Source organism: Mus caroli, unplaced genomic scaffold, assembly GCF_978045245.1.
Source record: "Mus caroli unplaced genomic scaffold, Mus_caroli_1 scaffold_1, whole genome shotgun sequence".
NCBI classification, from domain to species: domain Eukaryota; kingdom Metazoa; phylum Chordata; class Mammalia; order Rodentia; family Muridae; genus Mus; species Mus caroli.
Window position 1 is genome coordinate 122,695,132 of NW_028227256.1, and position 18,270 is coordinate 122,713,401.

An 18,270-nucleotide genomic window follows, 5' to 3' on the forward strand; every position below is an offset into this window, starting at 1 on the left:
TGTGAAGTAACAACGAAAATAATTTTCTGGTTGAGGTCACCACAACAGAAACTATACTAAAGGGTCTCAGCAGTAGGAAGGTTGGGATCCACATGCACAGAGAGCTATTTCAGTGGTTAAGAGGGATAGTGGTGCAGTCATGTATACTGAAATTCAGATTCCCAACACCCACATAAGGAATGGGATGTGCATGTAAACACCTGTAACCACAGCTCCAAGGTGGGTGTTGATGAGAGAACTAATGGTGCTTGCTGGCTTCTAGCCTAGTCATGAAAAAGTAGAAAAAGTAAACTTGTGGTTCAGGGAGAGACCATGTCTCAGAGGAGTAGATGGAACATGATAGAGAAGATGTGATATATCATATCCTCTTCTGTTCTCTTTCTGCAGTCACAGGGACAAGCATCCCTACACACACACACACACACACACACACACACACACACACACACACCGCTCATTCATACAGAAACACATGCACAAATAAAAGAATAAATGGAAACAATAAAGTAGATACTATAGAATATAAAGTACACTTGGTCGCATCCATTTGGCCTTCAGTCATTCAATATGAAATTTCTAAACATCTACCTATGAAACTGGACCACCAGGGCATGGCCATCTATAGAAAGGATATAGGAAGCTGGTGGTTACCATCACACCATTAAACATGTCACAAGGTGTACATTGTGATTCTCAGATTCTGCCAGAGATTGCAGGGCATTTTCTTTCATCTACTTTTGCACTGGGTAACACATTTTTTCTAGGGGATGCTCAGCTCTGAGTGCCTGACTCTCATCATGGAATATTTTGTGTGTGAATGTTTTCATAGGGCTTAATTGTTTCTTAACTCAATATTGACAAAACAGCACATCCTTCACGACAGTTGGCTACCAGCAAATCTCGGAGAGAATTAAAACATAAGCTAGCACTGAGTTTTGGGAAGGAGGCATTTATGCCAGAAGAAGTAAATAATTAGAATCAAGACCATCCATAATTTATTAGTTAAAGTGTATGCAAAAAGGGTACTTTGCCCAGTAAGATGTTTCCAAATTTACCTTGTTGACATTAAATAAACATGGAAAGTTTTTCAATGAAACCAAATAGTCTTGTCTGTTGTATACATTTCTAACATGTATGGCTGAGTATGGTTGGGTGAATCTGTATGCACCATGCATTTGGAGACAGGAGACTGACCTCAGCTGTTTTCCCCCATCACTGTACCTCTTTGGTTTTGGAGTCAGAGTCTCTCACAAAAGCTGGAGAGCTTTGATTTGTGTTCCACACTCTGGCCAGGGGTCTGCCAGCCTCTACCCCTAACCCTGTAGAAAAGCACACAAAAACGCACCTGGTGTTTTATGTGGGCTCTGGGGATCAAACTGAGTTATGCCCGTGTAGCAAAATGCTTTACAGACTGAGACCTCTCCCAGCCCCCAAATCTTGGGAGGTTTTAAACATTCATTCCAATTTATAAGTAGCTGAAAGTTTAAAGTCAAACAATACATCACCTCTTTTACTGTTGGCATATGAAGGAAAATAGAAGACTTGAGCTGTCTATGTAGGCAGAATTGGAGAACAATACACAGAAGTTAATTCAAACCATAAATAATTTACTTAAAAAAACTCAAGACTTGGATTTGATTTACATGCTCATAAAACTGCCGAATATCAATATTTTCTTTTCTTCCTCCAAACTGGTTGCTCTCTTAAGCCATTCAGTGTTAACAGTGGTCACATAAAATGGCTGTATCCATGATTTAATGGGGGACATAGAGTAATATCCTACCCTTAACAGCCCACGGGAGGAGATACGCTATATCTCTGCAGTCCAGCTCCTTGCCTGGTGGGCTTACGGCCTCTGTATTAGACACTGTTCCCTCTGGCATGCTCTTTGGACAACTGTTTGCTTTACCTGAAAATTGAACAATATTTCTGTGGCTGCTGACACAGAGGTGGAATCGCCAAAAAGACTCAGGGGTTCTCTGTGGAAGGGAGGTACAAACGCTTCCCTCTCCAAGGTCAATAAAGATGGCTCCTTAGGCTTCTTGCTGTGTTCATGCCTACCCCTCCCAGGTCCCCTGACAGAGCCAGTGCTGGGATGTGTGATACCTTCAGTCCCTAATAGGCTCACATGATGATACCTAAAATATGCCTCTACCCATAAGGCTCTCAGAATCTGCCCTCAGCTCTTTGGTAGCAGAAAATCACATACTGCCATGCCCAGCTAATGAGAACAAATCACTACCAGGGGTACCTGCCAGCTTCTCTCCGAAGAAAGGCAGAACAGCAGATGGCCTGGGCCGGAGGGACCTGAGGTACTCTGAGTAGAGCTGACAGCACTTCTGCTGCTGGCGTGTGGGACAACCTTGCCCAGGTTTTCTGTGGAGACCTCCCAGCTCTGGGCCTAGGAGGCAACGCAGACCTTCCCCTTTCCTCTTCAGTGGGAATTCTGTCAGAAAACTGATATTTCCACCCATGGAATGTCTTAGTGCTCCCCTGAACTAAACACCAAGCAAACTGCAAGGCTTGCTGCAGTCTCCACCTCCTTAGCAGGGACTGTTAGGCTCACTCCCACATCTGGCTGTTTGTTTGTTTTCATGCTAGTGGTCCTTTTTCCTCTAGGCACTTGCCTTCCAGAGACACAGAGAGAAGGTAAGATTGCTGACCTTTCTGTTATTTGAGTCCAAAAGAACCCTCTCCTGTGAGAGCTGTGAGAGAGACCAAGCTAGGGAATTTTCAGCCATTTCTTACCTAGCTGACCAGCCCACAGGGATCCCCTGAGGTGAAGGGCTTAAAGCTGCAGATTAGTCCTTAGAGGGGAATGAAAAGTCACTGAGCCTAACCAGCAGTCCCCTGTTGCCTACTGCCTGTTGCTCCCTGGCTCTGATGGGAGACTTCATCTTACAAAGCAAATCTTACTTCAACAAAGTCACTACAATCCAGTTGAAAGCAAGAGTGTTTTTGAAAATGCACTTTGGAGGGGTTCCCTGTCCTCTCGAGCACTGGCTACTATGAAGAGGCAAGAAGGAGATGAGAAGAAGGAGAATATCTGCTTATGGTCACTAGAAAGACTTGAATCCAGAGGCTGTGGAGATGGCTCAGTCTGTAAGTGTCTGTCAGATCCTGGTTTTTTTGTTTGTTTGTTTTTTGGTTTTTTTTTTAAAGCAAGGCATGGGGCTAGGATATGACATGGAGGTTGAAGTTAAGAAAAAAAAGTATGCAAATGTGAGGACCAAGTATGGATACCCAGAAGCCCATGCAAATGACAGGTGGGGATGGTAGCCCATTGGTGATCCCAGAGTCATTCATTGGAGAGAAGGGATCCCCACAGCCCGCTCGCTAAGGAGACCAGGCATACTGACTGAGAGACTCTGATTCAATGATTAAGGAGGACGAACAACTGAGGATGACTCCAATGTCAACTGTGGGCGCGCATGTATGTATTAATACTCATCTGTGCTACACCTATGAAAATCTCATATATATATATATGTATATATATATGATGTGATATATATATATATATATATATATATATATATATATATCACATCACACAGAGAGACACACTAAAAACAGAAAGAAGTAGCCAAGTATGTTGGCACATGTAAGCTTAGCCATGGGGAGGTAGAGATAGGCTTATCACTGGGGCTATCTAGCGAGCTAGCCTAGCCTATCTGGGGAGTTCTAGGCAGGTCCCATCTCAAAAAAAAAAAAAAAACCCATGTGAAAAACACCCGGGGAATGACATGTGAGGTTGTGCTTTTGCTTCTATACACAGTGCTCGCACACACACACACACACACACACACACACATGTGTACACACATGCACATACACTTAGGTCCACAGAAACTTGTGCATCTGTCATAAATTAATGTGCGATGAATGAGAAAGACAGTGGCTTACTTCATTCATAAAATGTGAGAACCATCTATAGTTGTGAGAAATGTGTGAGGTGACTATGAAGTCAAAGAAGCCACCTAGGCAGGGCCAAATGTAGAATAGTCATTCTATCAATGGTAAACGGCAGACAGGAGAAGAAGCTCAGGGGGCAGGCCACTTGTGTCATATCAGAGTGAAGAAAATGAATTTTATCCGTAAAAGCATGAGGGGTGTGTGTGCGCTCATGACATGAATGCATAAGTCAGTCACAAAGCACTCTCTTCCCTTTGTTTCTGAGGGTTGAATTTTGAAACAGGGTTTCATGTAAGCCCAATTTGACCTCACAGCCTCTATGTAGCCAAAGATGACCTTGATTCTGAGGCATCGAGATTCAGGTGTGTACCAAGATGATGTTCTGGGGATAGAACTTTGTGCATGCTATGAATGCACTCTACCCAATGAGATTCAGCCTTAGCTGAAATTCATTTATTTTGTGGAAGAATATCAGGTAAAATCAGAGAGCTACATGCTCACTATGCGCCAAGACAGAGCAGCTGTGGCAATGTTTGAATCCAGAGTCTTCCCTAGCCAGAGTCCATATGGCCTCTTCAAATTCAATTTGGTCTTTAAGTATGTCTACTTATTTTGTTCGTAGTATTTATTCTTTGGATTGTGCTTAGGGTTGGTGCATAATAAATGCCTGTTTACCTCCTCTGAGGAGATAACGGAAGGCATTAGTCTAAATGCATATGTGAGATTGCAAGAAAACAATTTGGAAATTAATTTCCTGCTGTTCCCTCTCCATCCATTCATTTAGTCATTTAACAAACATGCATTAAACACTTCATGTGGGCTGAGAATTATACTGAGCCTTGGAGTAATAATGGCAAACAGGATGGAAGCATTGGCCAGAGGAGTCAGGCATGTGCTCAACTGAGCACCAAAGGCTGTGAAAACCAGCTGGAACAGGTTGTATTCCTCTTGCATTACCAAGACTGTGACCTTAAAGATGATGTAGACCTCTGATATGAGATGTGCCTGAAGGATTCCTACATCCCAACCAGGTACACATCACCCAGATCAGAGAGATAGTGAAATTTTTCTCTTTTAAAGACAGTGTCTCATGTAGCCCAGGTTGGCCTGAATCTTAGGATATAGTCAAAGATAACCTTGAACTCTTAATCCTCCTGATTCAGCCTCTTAAGCACTGAGATTACAGGTATCATCGTCACAATAATTCCTATCATTAATTGCCTATTAACACAGAAATAATGTCAAACTTTCCATGGGAGCACATCACTGTATGCAGGCTTGTTTCCTGTGTGTCATCTATTGATGCACACTTGGTAAAAGCATAACACAGCCATAGCACTCAGATGCCTTCCCTACAGCAGTTCTTAAACTTGGGTGAACATTATAACTCCCAGAGGATTTTAAAAACATGAGTACTCAGGCTCCATGCCAGAGTAGAGTCCAATCAGATCTGAAATAGGATATATTATAGCCAACAGCATATTTTAAGATCCCTACATAGGGGGCTGGGCAGATGACTCTGTGAGTAAGTGCTTGTCACGCAAGCAGGAAGACCTGGGTTTGAGTCCCAGCACCCACCTAAAAAAGAGAGTGTGATAATACGTGTCTGCACCCTCCATCCTGGGGAGGTAGGGGCTTGTTAACCAATGGAACATAATCTGTGAGCTCCAGATGCAGAGAGACACTTGGTCTCAAAACCAAGGTAGAAGTCAATTGGCAAAGACAGTGGCATCATCTCTCCCCGCCCTTCACACCACACACACACACACACACACACACACACACACACACACACACACACGTTTCTCTTTTCTGCTGCTCTGCCTCACTGCCCCTATCCACTGCTGACTACCATCCACTCCTGAAGTTCCCATTGCACCAGCAGCTTCTCTAACCCAGACTCCATGACCCTCTCACCTCCTCACTTCTGCTTGTCTAACATTTCTATGAGATCACAGAGCCCATACAAGGGAGATGACACTCAGTACAGATTCGTCAGCTAGCACTGAATCCACCTGAAGACCAGGCAGCTGTTCAAGGGATGCTATCAGGGTTATTTTATACACACACTGTCTACGGAACAGTTGGTCTGGGAGGAATTGTGGCTAAGGCAATATAGTAGCCTTCCTGTCAAGTATTTTGACTGTGAGAGGACAGAAGCAACCCTGAAAACTCCAAACTCCCATAAAGCAATGCGGGTAATCCTTGGTGTGGTCTTTTTAATCTAAGGCAAAAAAAATCTGGAGAAGTGAAGTGTGTGTGTGTGTGTGTACTTATCAAGCCATGGTATGTAGCTGTACATATCTATGCATATGTGTGTATGTGTTTATGGGGCTATAGGTATTTACATATGCATGTTGGAGGTACACGCATATGTATATGTATGGTATATGTATTCATCTATGTATGTGTGTGGAGGCAATTCACGTGCGTGTATGCACCTCCTAAGTGAGGGTACATTAGACTATATCATTTTACGCATATGTGTGTATCCATCTATGCACAATATCTGCCTATTTCTAATAAAGATGTTCTTTTAGTAAAAGCATAGACAGAATTTTAGATTCCCCAGTGTTTGCTCAAACCTCAGCATGCTTTCCATTTCCCAGAAAACAAGCATGAGGGCAAAACGGATTGAGGGTGCTTTAAATTCATGCCTTACCTTTGAGTATGTTTTATGCAACTTACTAGCAAGGAAATAACTTACATGAGGCCTTACCTTGTTAGCTGGACTAATTAGTATAGAAAGCCTTGGAAAGATATTCCACTTCTCATTATTACTACATGGAACTGCCCCTTCGAGAGCATCCTCTTACAAAGCTTGGAAACAGACAGTCTACCCTGTGCAATTAGTTACAGAACAACAGGAATGTGTAATCAGAGGCCGGTATTCACGAACACAAAACATTTGTGTTGCTCAGAGGTGGCTCTTTGTTGTAAATCGCCTTGCTGGCAACTGTTAATTCCTGCAATTAGGAACAGAGGGACTCTCTCTTCAAAAACCCTGCTGTCAGTGGAACCACAGAAAATGATTGCAAAGGAGAAAATCTTAGCTTGTCTGAGGTACTCTGGAGAAACCCACACAGCACAGGCATGCATAACACAGGAGGAAGCGGATGGCTCTTTTTGTATGCATGTGTGCACTTGTGTCTGTATGAGCTTGCATGTTTGTGAGCATGCTGAGGCCAGATGTAGACACAAGGTATTTTCCTCAGTCAGTGCCCCAACTTAACCTGAGCTGGGGTTTCTTAGTGAACCTGGAGCTCATGCATTCAGCGGAACTGCCCACTAGTGAGCCTCAAGGTTTCTCCCATCTCTCCCTCAGTACCAAGGGGATTAGAGATGTGTACCACTATAGCTAGCTTTTTACATGGTTTCTGGGGATCTGAACTTAGGTCTTGATGTTTGTACCATATAGACTGTGCCAGCTCCATGGCCCAGACTCTGGTTTCTATAGAGAAATGCTGTGAGCTTGTGCTGGATGAAGAGCGACCCTAGGGATAACTGTGGTCAGGACAAAGCTCGGGGATTTGAGCCCATGGATTTGACTTCTGAATACAGGTCATGTCTCCCTGGCAATTTCTGTGTAAGAGGTGAAAGTGTAACTTGGCTCATCAATACTTTTAACCCAAGAGGATTACTGGTTCCTTTAAATAGCCTTAGATCTATTTGGTCTTGCTTGCCCTAGACTTTGACTGGACCAAAGGCCTGGGGAACAGGGCTGAGGAAAGCTGAACTGGCCTCATCAGTCCTGAGTCTGTGTACTAGCATTTATGTCAACAAGTTTCCTAATTGCTTCTCTCTCTCTCTCTCTCTCTCTCTCTCTCTCTCTCTCTCTCTCTCTCTCTCTCTCTCTTTCCCTCTCTCTCTCTTTCTCTGTGTGTGTGTGTGTGTGTGTGGGGGGGTGTATCTGTGATTGTGCCTGTGTCCATGTTTATGTCCATGGGTGCAAGCAGAAGTCAGACATTAACCTCAGGTGACATTCCTGAAGTACTATCTATGTTAAGTTTTTATAAGCTGAGACATGTCTGCCACCATGCTTGGTATATTACATGAGCTCCAAAGACTCAAACCCAGGTCTTTCTACATATTCTGTCCACTGAGCTTTCCGTGCAGCCCCATTCTGGAGTTTCTGAATCCTGACAGGGCCGAGGGTCACAAACATTATTTGATTGAGTCAGCAGTATGCATGGCTAGAAATACTTACAACAGAAAGGCTGACTACTAGGCAAATTTATAGGAACATCTGGAAACTTCTCCAACAACATGCAAGTCCTGAGGGCCAGGGCCAGAGTGGTCAGTGTTATAAGATGAAGACTACAATAGCAGTGTGGACAGAGAGCAGTGAAAGAACCTGCTAATTCCCAATATGCTGGATTCACCCTGGGTGATACCAGGATTCTGTGGATTATGGATGAGGCCTGAGAATCTACATTCATCACAAGCTCTCAGACGTGACTGAGGTTGTGGGGCTAGACAACAGATCCTTCACAACCACAAGGACGGGTCTGAAGCTGTGGACCAGTTGGCACAGGTTCCATTCCCCAACATTACATAATCTAGGATTGTGGCACATTGACTGTAATCCCGGCACATGGGTGTTAGAAGAACACAGAGCCTTGACTACATAGTGACTTCTGCACAAGTGTGTTCAAAACCACTGGTGTGGAAAAACCCTAGCCTAGAAGAAGCGCTGATATAGAATATCCCAGCTTAGAGGAAACACAGGTATGGGATAACCCAGCTTAGTGGAAACACTGGTGTTAGAAAACCAAAATAGCCAAAACATTCATCCTCAGAAGGTAGAGATTATACCTGTCTGAAGTAACCAAAAGAGAACTATGGTGGTAGAATGGGCTACACTTGGGATTCTGACTTGTGTACTCTGTGGTCCAAGCGACCAACTTCTTAGACAGCATCAAAGGTGGGGGGATGGAAGGGATGGGAGAGGGTACCAATACCAAAGAGCTTACTAGAAAACAGTTATCTAGCTGGTAGCAAGGTTAAAAAAAAGGAAGTAATATTGGTCATCATACAAATAAAATAATAGAACAAGACAGCATGAGATTTTCTAAAATCTGTTCAGCTACACTCTACTAACCCCCCAACAGAATCTCATAGAATGTGTGAGAGTTTTAACACAGTGGATTGTTGTGTAAAGAAGTCATTTATTTAAATAATGGCTCCCATCATAGTAGAGTCCCTGAGGAGACTCCATGTGGCCAATGGTCCATTGAGACAAGAAGCAGCAGTGTGACAGTGTAAAGAGGTGCTGAGGAGGATGAGCACTCAAAGCAGGCTTCAGTTCCAGCCTCACCTCTACCCCAACCCAGACACTCTCTAAACACCCTCCATTTCTGTCCTCACCTCGCTGTCATTATCAGATAATATTTACTGAGTTTACTCATACGTACAGCTCCGTCTTCTTCTATTGCACTCAAATTTTCTTCCTGATTTCCCTTTTACTTCTTGGTTTGTTCTCAATGTGTTGATTTCACCCTCAGGCTGCCAACTGTGAACAATGTCCCCACCCACTCTATCAACAATTCACTTCTCTGAGAACTCATCCAACTGTACACAAAGTGTGACCACGTGTGGCTCTTTCTCACTCTGGGTCAAGGATCATGCTTCTTGTACAGAAGGAACTGCTCAAAGGATGGAAGACAATTACTCAAAGGGACCACAGATGCCCTATGAAAATTATGGAGGAAGGGCAGGGAAGGAGAGAGAGAGAGAGAGAGAGAGAGAGAGAGAGAGAGAGAGAGAGAGAGAGAGAGAGAGAGAGAGAGAGAGGAAGAGGAAGAGGAAGAAGGAGGACGGGGAGGAAGAGGAGGAAGAGGAGAAGAGAAGAGAAGAAGAGAAGAAGAGAGGAGAGAAGAGAGAAGAGAAGAGAAGAGAGAAGAGAGAGAAGAGAGAAAGGGCGGGAAGAAGGAAAGGACAGAGAAGGAAAGACAGCAGAGAGAAGGAAGGGGGAGAGAGAAAGAAGAGGAGATATACATAGAGGGATATTCATATAGGAGAGAGAGATGAAAGTCAGAGAGAGGGATGAAGCGGAGGAGGGGGAGAAGAGATACAGAAACAGAAAAAAGAGGAAAGAGACAGGAGAGAAAGGAGAAAGGGGAAAGAGAGCAGAGAGGAAAGAGATAGGAAGGAAGGGAGAAGGTGAGATAAAAGAGGCATGTAGAGGGTGCATTTATGGGGGACGGGGGGCTGAGAAACTAATATTTCAGAGTATTTCAGAGTGGACATCTGTTTACAACTTCCTTTTGTTGGGAGAAAACATTACCATTCTGTGGAGCATGGGATGCACATGCCCTTGGACCTGATCGAGATCCTAACCAAGCCCAGCTTCTCTCTGCTCTCTTCCTCAGCCTTACCTCATCAAGACATCTCTCATACTGTTCTCTCTGATTCTCGTTTTCCAGTGCCAGTGCTGAATTCTCCGCCTGCAGTAAGAGACAGGAATAACACCCATAAATCAATGAAACGTTGTGTTATGTGACAACTCATTCAATATGGTTGCTAAATATACCTCCCCAGGACCCCGGGTAATCTCTTAGAAGTACCTTTGACAGGTTTACTCTAAGTACTATTAGAAGAATCGGAGGGATGACTCCTGTCTTCCAGGCTCGCTCACAAGCATACATTATGATTCTAAGAAATAGGAACTTGATATTCTACACAAGTAGAAAATCAAATCATGCTCTATGCATGACTGTTCCCCAGAAGAATGCTAGTATTTATCTTAGGCTATGAAAATGTAAGAAATGCCTAAATCTACTACATTAAAACTTGGCATAGTCTGGAAGCCTAATACTTATGGAACCCACAAAAAAATGAATCTCAGGCAAAGCTTTCAACTTGAAAGACAAAGTCCATGTGTTATTCTTGGAGCCAGCCAATGACTTGAACACACACCTTGAATGAGCCTACGGCTCTCTCTATCCTGCTTCCTCTAATTAGAGCACTCATGCTCCTCAAAGCAGTGGGCATGGCAGTATTGATATGCTACCAGTCTCTTTCACTGTTGTAATAAAACAAGTCAACAAACTTCAGGGAGAAAAGGTGTGTGTGTGTGTTCTTGTTCATAGTTCAGGTAAAGCTTATTGTGCTGGGGATGTTAAGGTAGCAAGACAGCACCATGCAGGGTTTTTTATGTGGGTGGATTACGGGGATTGAACTCAGGTCCTTATGTTTGCACAAAACCCCACTATACTGACTGAGCTATCTCCTCAGCTGTGGAAGGAGCACTCTTAATCAGTTTGCTGAGTGTAGTAGGCTTTGAGATTGTATATAGGTTAGTCTTTGGTTCAGGAAGGTTCTGTTTGGTAATACGTGTTTCTCTCTCTCTCTCTCTCTCTCTCTCTCTCTCTCTCTCTCTCTCTCTCTCTCTCTCTCTCTCTCTCTTTCACACACACACACACACACACACACACACTTTCAAGAGCCATGTGGATTTCTCACATACCTTCCCTCACATCACAATAGTCAAAGTTTAGCCACATTGCTCTATCACTCTCTTTCCTTCTCACTTCTTCCCTGCATCAAGAGTGTAGGTTTAAGACAAGGCTGCATTTGTCCCTTGTGTGGGTTAGGATGCTCTTGTGCACAACCATAGGCTGATTATTTATTATTGACTCCTTATTTCCGTTTCAGCCTTGGACTGATGATACCCTTTAGAATGAGTTTTTTCTAGTTCATAATTCTTGTTAATACCCTGTACCCTCTGATCTGAATTCCTCCTGTTTGTATGCTTGTGACTTCCTCCCCTCCCCCTCCCTTCTTCCTTTCTTTTCTCTTTGATGAAACTCCTCTCCCTAAATTCCTTTCCTCTTCATCTCCTCCATTTTCCTCCTCACCTCTCTTCTTAGTCCCTTCCCTCCTCCTCAATATTTGCATCTAGCACCCAATTCCTCCATGGAGAACCGGGCTCCCACAGCAGGTATTTACTGGCTTGTTCCACCCCCACAGTGCACAGAAAACTGTTACACCAGGAACATTCATTCAAGGGAGAGGTGACAATATGTTCTTTTTCAGAGTGAAGGCATTAATCAAAAATCTCTGTTCATAGGTGACCAGGTCAGTTCTCTGCGCTCCCATTCAGGGGCTGTTAGGCAACTCATTTGTTTCTGACAGTGTTCAAATTTAATTTCCCGTCTCCCTGACTTCATTTTATTGTCCTGAATATGTTAAATATTAGCATGATTACAGAAGTCAAAGCTATACTGAGAGCCCTGCAGTGAGACTCCCTGCTTCAACACTCCCTTTCTGTCCAAAGTATTTGTAGGCTTCTTAGCAGATTGCTCTCTCCAGTTTTTCTTTCTTCCAAAGCCTCTTTAAAGCAGTATCGTTTGCCCCCTCACATCTTTACACATTTAGGCATGATTGTCCATACCAGTCTCACCAGTGTATCAGATGCAATGCCTCACTTTACCTGCACACAGGATCCTTGGATTGCCTGCCTGCTTGGCTGAGTGCTTGCCCTTGTTGCACCTACGCATGTGCCCCTTTGATTGAGTGCCTGTGCACCTTCACATGTTCACCTTTGATCAAATACCCATGTGCCTTCACATGTGTGCCTGTGCATCTGGAGGCTGGAGGTTGATGTCAGGCTATCTTCTCAGTCATTCTCCACTTTCCTATTTTGAGATAGGGTCTATCAATAAATCTGCAGCTCATTAACTCATCCAGGCTGACTTGTCACCAAGCCACAGGATCCTTCTGCTCTTCCTCCCCAGGGCTGGGTAACCTGCAGGTAACTTGTAGCCATGTCAGAGGTTTCTTTGTGGGAGTTGGGACTCTGAATCAAGCCCCATGATGAATGCTCGGTATTTTACTGACTGGGCTATTTCACTTCCCTCCAAGGACTCTTGCACCTCACTCCGCCCTTGTTTCGGTCCTTTTTATTGGACGATGGTTGGTGGAGGTTGGTCCTATATTCCCCATTATCTCCAGAGCATTTGAATCCCCCTTCTCTCTTTCCACTTTAAAACATCTCCAAACTGTACCCCTCTTTGCCTCACCTTCCTTGAACATGTCATCTTTCTGAGAAAGCAGCATGGATCAGCTGTTTGCGCCCTACCTCTCAGTCAGCATGGCAACTCTGTTCACAGTGTGCCCAGTGCTAATGTTGTGACTCTGGGGTTTCTCTTTCTGGATATGGCTTTTCTCCCAGGCCTTCCTCTGCCATCATCCCTGGCAGAGGCTGTGACAGTGCTCCTGTGGAATACTAAAGGTCACTTTTCACTTACAGCAACTTGAAATTGAGTTGTGTTGGTTTCCACAATGAGAAAGGGGTGAGAATCATATGACTCCATTTCTCCTTATTATTAGTATTAAATACTATTAGTAGTAGTAATCAATTTGTTCTTGAAGATTTCAAATACATAATTCTGTCTTCCTCCTCCTCCTTCTCCCCATGCCCTCTCTTTGGCAAGAATTGAACCATTAGTATTGAACCCAGAAAACCATTTTTACCAAGCAGCTAGGGAAATTTCTATTATTATTTTGATTATATCCACTCTGGTTCTCTCTCTTCAGTCCTTCTCTTATCCCCCCAATGTATCTTCTCCTCAACTTCAAGTCGTTTTGCTTACCTTCCACATCTAACTAGTATTGCAAATAGTGCACTGGATAGTGTGTTCATCTCGTTGGGCATGGGTGACCTACCAGTAGCCATCCCCAACTAAAGAAACACCACTCTTCCTAGCCAGACAACCACTAACTGCCCATATGAAAATGGAAGCTTTGCCCAGCTTGCTGCTCTTTCCTTGTGGGCTTGCTTGACTTTTGTTTTGTTGAACTTGCTTCAGGAGCAGCGAATGCAATCACTCAGTTCTTGCCCCCAGCCCACATAGGAGGATAGTCTAGTTCTGTTCTGTTGAAGATACTTAGGTAATGCTAGGGTATGCAGACTTTATCTCACTTTGTGGCTTTATAGTTCTTTAAGAAGCACATCTGAGAGAGATAACCTAGTCTATAAAGTGCTTGCTACAGAAGCTCCAGGACCCAAGTTCAATCCTGAAAACTAATGTATGAAAGCTGAGCATGGTGGCATGCATCTGTAATCCCGACCTAGGGAGGCAGAGACAGGGCATCCTTAGTGAGAGTTCACTAGCCAGCCTAGCCTACTTAGCCAATTCCAAAGTAGTCTTACATGAGGCATGATACCGGAAGCTGACACATGGACAGACCTTTTGACACACAATGCATGGACACACACACACACACACACACAAAGGATACAAATCACTCAACTAAAATGACTTCAGCTTCAAAGCTTAAGGTATCAGGAATTACAAGGGCAAGAGCTGGAACTCCAATTCTGTAAGATGACGATGTTCTTGGGAGAAAGGGTGTTTGGGATGGGATCTGCTGACATAACTAAGGAGTCTGGAAAAGAGCGTGGGGACAACTGTGGTGGCCTGTTTACACTGTTTCACTTTAGATATCTTGGGGAAAAGCGTACAGGAAATAAAATGGAAAATGAGAATTTATATGGGCTGCCTGCATCTCACCTCTACCCACATCAGGTTGCAATAACACAATGATCGATCCATCCAGATAATTACCATCATTACAGTTTACGTTACCTGCCTCACATTTACTGTGCTGACAATCCATTACAGCCCAGCAAATTAAATACAGAGAGGGTGCGAGCAAACACAGTCACATTTACGGCCACAGTGCTCAGTTACAAAGACATGATTTAATTGATGTAATCCCACATAGCCCAAGAGACAGTGAAGATTTTAACAATTATACCCAGGATGTTAAAATGATCTTGAACTCATGATTCTCTTTAATCCGTTCATATTTATTAGAGATTCGGGATTAACCCACTTCCAACAGGAGACAACGTGTAAAAAAAACCAGAAAATCCTCTAATTAAGTGTGATTTAAAGAAACAGTGGATATTTATATAGATGAGGTGGGAAAAGATAAAGAGAAAATAAGGGAAAATGTAGGCATCATTACTGAGAATTATAGAAATTAGAACATATCATGTTCTACTTTAAATATGCTATTAAGTCAAGATACCCAGAGGACTCAATTAGGACCTTCAAGTACATGTTGCTGGTGGATCTTTGTGTTCATCTTTATCTTTTATAGTGATCAAAACTTTTGCTAGATTTCATCCCTGACTCATGATAGTGTATTTATGACTCCAAATATACTTATTTCTGTAAGTTTGAGGGTTCATTTGTAAAATTTGGGCTTTTTTATTTTAATTTTTAATGTGTGTGAATGTGTGTATCCACACATAAATTCAGGTATACAATGGAGGCCAGACATCCTAGGAGGCCAGACCCCTAGACATCCCCTGGAGTCAGAGCTACAGGCAACTGTGAGCTAACAGATGTGGGTGCTGGGACCCAAACTCAGGTCTTCTGTTATAGCAGCAAGTGCTCTTAACTACTGAGAACTCTCCAGCCTCATTCTGGTTATTTTTGTTTGTTTTTTGTTTTTGTTTTGTTTTCTAAGAGTTTAGTTCCTCATTGCAAACTTGTAGATGTGAAAAGGTTGGACCCCTCAGTGCTTAATTTCTAAGTATTCAGGAGTGCATTTTTATTCAGATGCAAATGAACCGATGCCCTAAGCAGATTTGCATATGAAGAGACAGGAAGTCAGTCTTTAATCATAGCATTTCAGATGCTAGGAACTGAGCTGTTTTGCTAAACTAAGGGGATCATCTGGGAGAGACAAAGTATTTCATTTCACCTTCAAATCCTATCAAGCCCTCTTTCTTATAAGCCTTAGGACTTTCTTGTGATCACATTCCCACATCTTATAAGGTGGAAGAAAAGAACATTACAGAGGTCACAGTTCTCCCTAAACTGTAGAAATGAAATAGTCACCTATTGAGAGAGTCACCTATCGAGCAGGTGCTGTCCCTGGGCTACCCGCAGGCTCTTCTTTTTCAATTAGATGCAAACAATTCAGAGACTGTAAATTTCTTTAAAAACAAACAAACAAATAAGCATACAATGCAACACAAGCTGTTGGTATATTTTATTCCTGGGTGAGTTCTCACAGATGTGTTAATAATTACATCTAATGGCTCAAAAAGAAGTTGGAATAAGAAATGAATCCATGGAGATTTGGGGTTACTATGTTACATTTGCTGATGTAGTGGCACATATCTTTTTATCCTTCTGCCATTTTAACTATAAATTTACATTTTATGTATCCTTCTATAATGACACACACTCACTAAGAAGTCCTTGGATGGGGTTGACCAGATGGTTAGTTATCATTATTAGCTCAACACTAACTAAACTCACTGGGAAGAGCGTATCTCAGCTTAAGAATTTCCTGGATGCAATATGTAGGGCTATCTTTTTGGTTTGCTAATTAATGAAGGAGGTCCCATCATACTGTGGGCAGTACTGGGATCACCTGCCAGCATATCCTAGGCAGGTAATCCTAGGCTCTATAAGAAAGTAGGATGAGCAGGAGCTAGTGCGAGCAAATCAGTGTGATGCATTCTTTTTGGTGACTGCTTCAAACTCCTGACTTGAGTTATTATTGCCCTATCTTCTTTTCTTTCAATAATAGTTGGTTACCTATAACCTGAACTAAGCCCTTTCCTCTACCAAACTGCTTTTGGCCATGGTTTTTATAGCAGAAATGAAACAGACTAGAATTATGGTTTAGTGAGTAGAGGCACTCGTCATCAAGCCTACTGAAATAAGTTTGATTCCTGGAACCCACATGATAAAGGGAGAGAAGCAGCTTAAAAGTGTTATCTTCTCAATGCTACATTCATGCATGATGTGGCAGGTTTGCACCCATTCTTACCCATTCTTATACACATACATCTCATAGGAAGAAAGAAAGAAAGAAAGAAAGAAAGAAAGAAAGAAAGAAAGAAAGAAAGAAAGAAAGAAAGAGAAAGAGAGAAAGAAAGAAAGAAAGAAAGAAAGAAAGAAAGAAAGAAAGAAAGAAAGAAAGAAATTTAAATCTAAGAAGCAGAAAGGAATACATGCTTTTTGCCTACTCCATTTCTCATTAAAAGAAAAAAAAATCACAGAGCTCTATAGAGGCCCGGGAATGTTCTGGAAGGGCACTAGTATACTTGAACAGACCAATTAAACTATAATAGAGTGTGTAGGCACAAAAGAGGGACTTTTAGAGATGAAGATAGATGAAGTCAGACATTGTTTAGGAATTTACTCTAGAAACACACACACACACACACACACACACACACACGGACTAGAAGGGACAATGAGGGAAATGAAAAATATGATTATAGTATTCCTATCAAAGCTACAATAGCCCTGAAATCAAATAGCAGAGCTGAGGAGAGTAAAACAGGCATGAGAGACATCACAACAGATCCATCAGCACTTAAACGGTATTTGGAGGAGCAGCTGAGAAGCCAGAATGGCATGAAGTTGACATTCTGAGGCTCATTGAAAGAGACAAAATCCCTAGTAGAAATGGAGAGCATAGGAAGAGTAAAGAGCTATAGAATTTTTTAAGGAAAAAAAAATGTATTGTTCTGTTTTTTACTGTGGCCCTTCTTCCCAGTCTTATACAGAAGAGGAAATCTAAACATATGTGGGTTGCCAGTGCTCACACAATGCCTGCAGAGGCTTGCACGGACATCAATACTTGGTCTTCTCAGTGTCTACATGTTTTCATGAAATTTGTTTACAGTTTTCCAAGGGTTCCTCATTTGAATGCTACCTATTCTATTGAGTTCCTTAAACATAATGGCTTAAGAATTTACATTCAGAACAGGAAGGATTAAGCTGCACAGTATTTGTGATTTCCTTTGATTATATGGCCCAGTCCTTGGTTTCTCCCCTCAAGACAAATGATCTTGCAAGAGGTTATACAGTGTAGGGCACCAGGCCCAGCTCCCCATCTTTTCTGTCTCTAATAGGAGCAAGAGGCAGTAGCCACGGTTTGCAGAGAAGAGCAGTACTTTCCAACTTCTTGCAAGGACATTGCTCAACAGGGGGACTGCCATGGGGTGGGGGTGGGGGTGGATCTCCATGTGTTTAGCTGAAATGTGTTTAGCTGAAATGAAGCCACCACTCCCCTTAAAAATCCTCTGGGTTGGCCTGTCTTTTGCCACCCCCCAATTTTTTCACTGGGATCAAAACAAACAAACAAACAAACAAAAAAACAAACAAACAAAAAACACCTAACTATGATAAGGCCACAGCAGAGGAATTGTCACACACCTCAAGATAAATCTTGGAAGAAGCAGTCATTAGTTTAGTTTTATGTACAAGAAATATTAACAGTAACCTCTGTCAGATGTCAGGCCCACAACTGGGAATGTAGGTCTAACTGCAGCCAGGGCCATGGGAACAGGTGAACTAGAGGTCCCATGGACCT

At 42.7% G+C, this 18,270-nt stretch overlaps 1 protein-coding gene across 9 annotated transcripts in view; it reads right to left on the minus strand.

Moving 5' to 3' along the window:
- Positions 1-18,270, minus strand: part of Nckap5 (NCK associated protein 5) — an 896,002-nt gene that overhangs the window by 210,418 nt on the left and 667,314 nt on the right. For all 9 annotated transcript variants that reach the window (XM_085840657.1, XM_085840660.1, XM_085840668.1 and 6 more), the window contains one exon: positions 10,293-10,361. In XM_085840657.1, the coding sequence (XP_085696783.1) occupies positions 10,293-10,361 (69 nt within the window). The remainder of the gene's footprint in view (positions 1-10,292; positions 10,362-18,270) is intronic.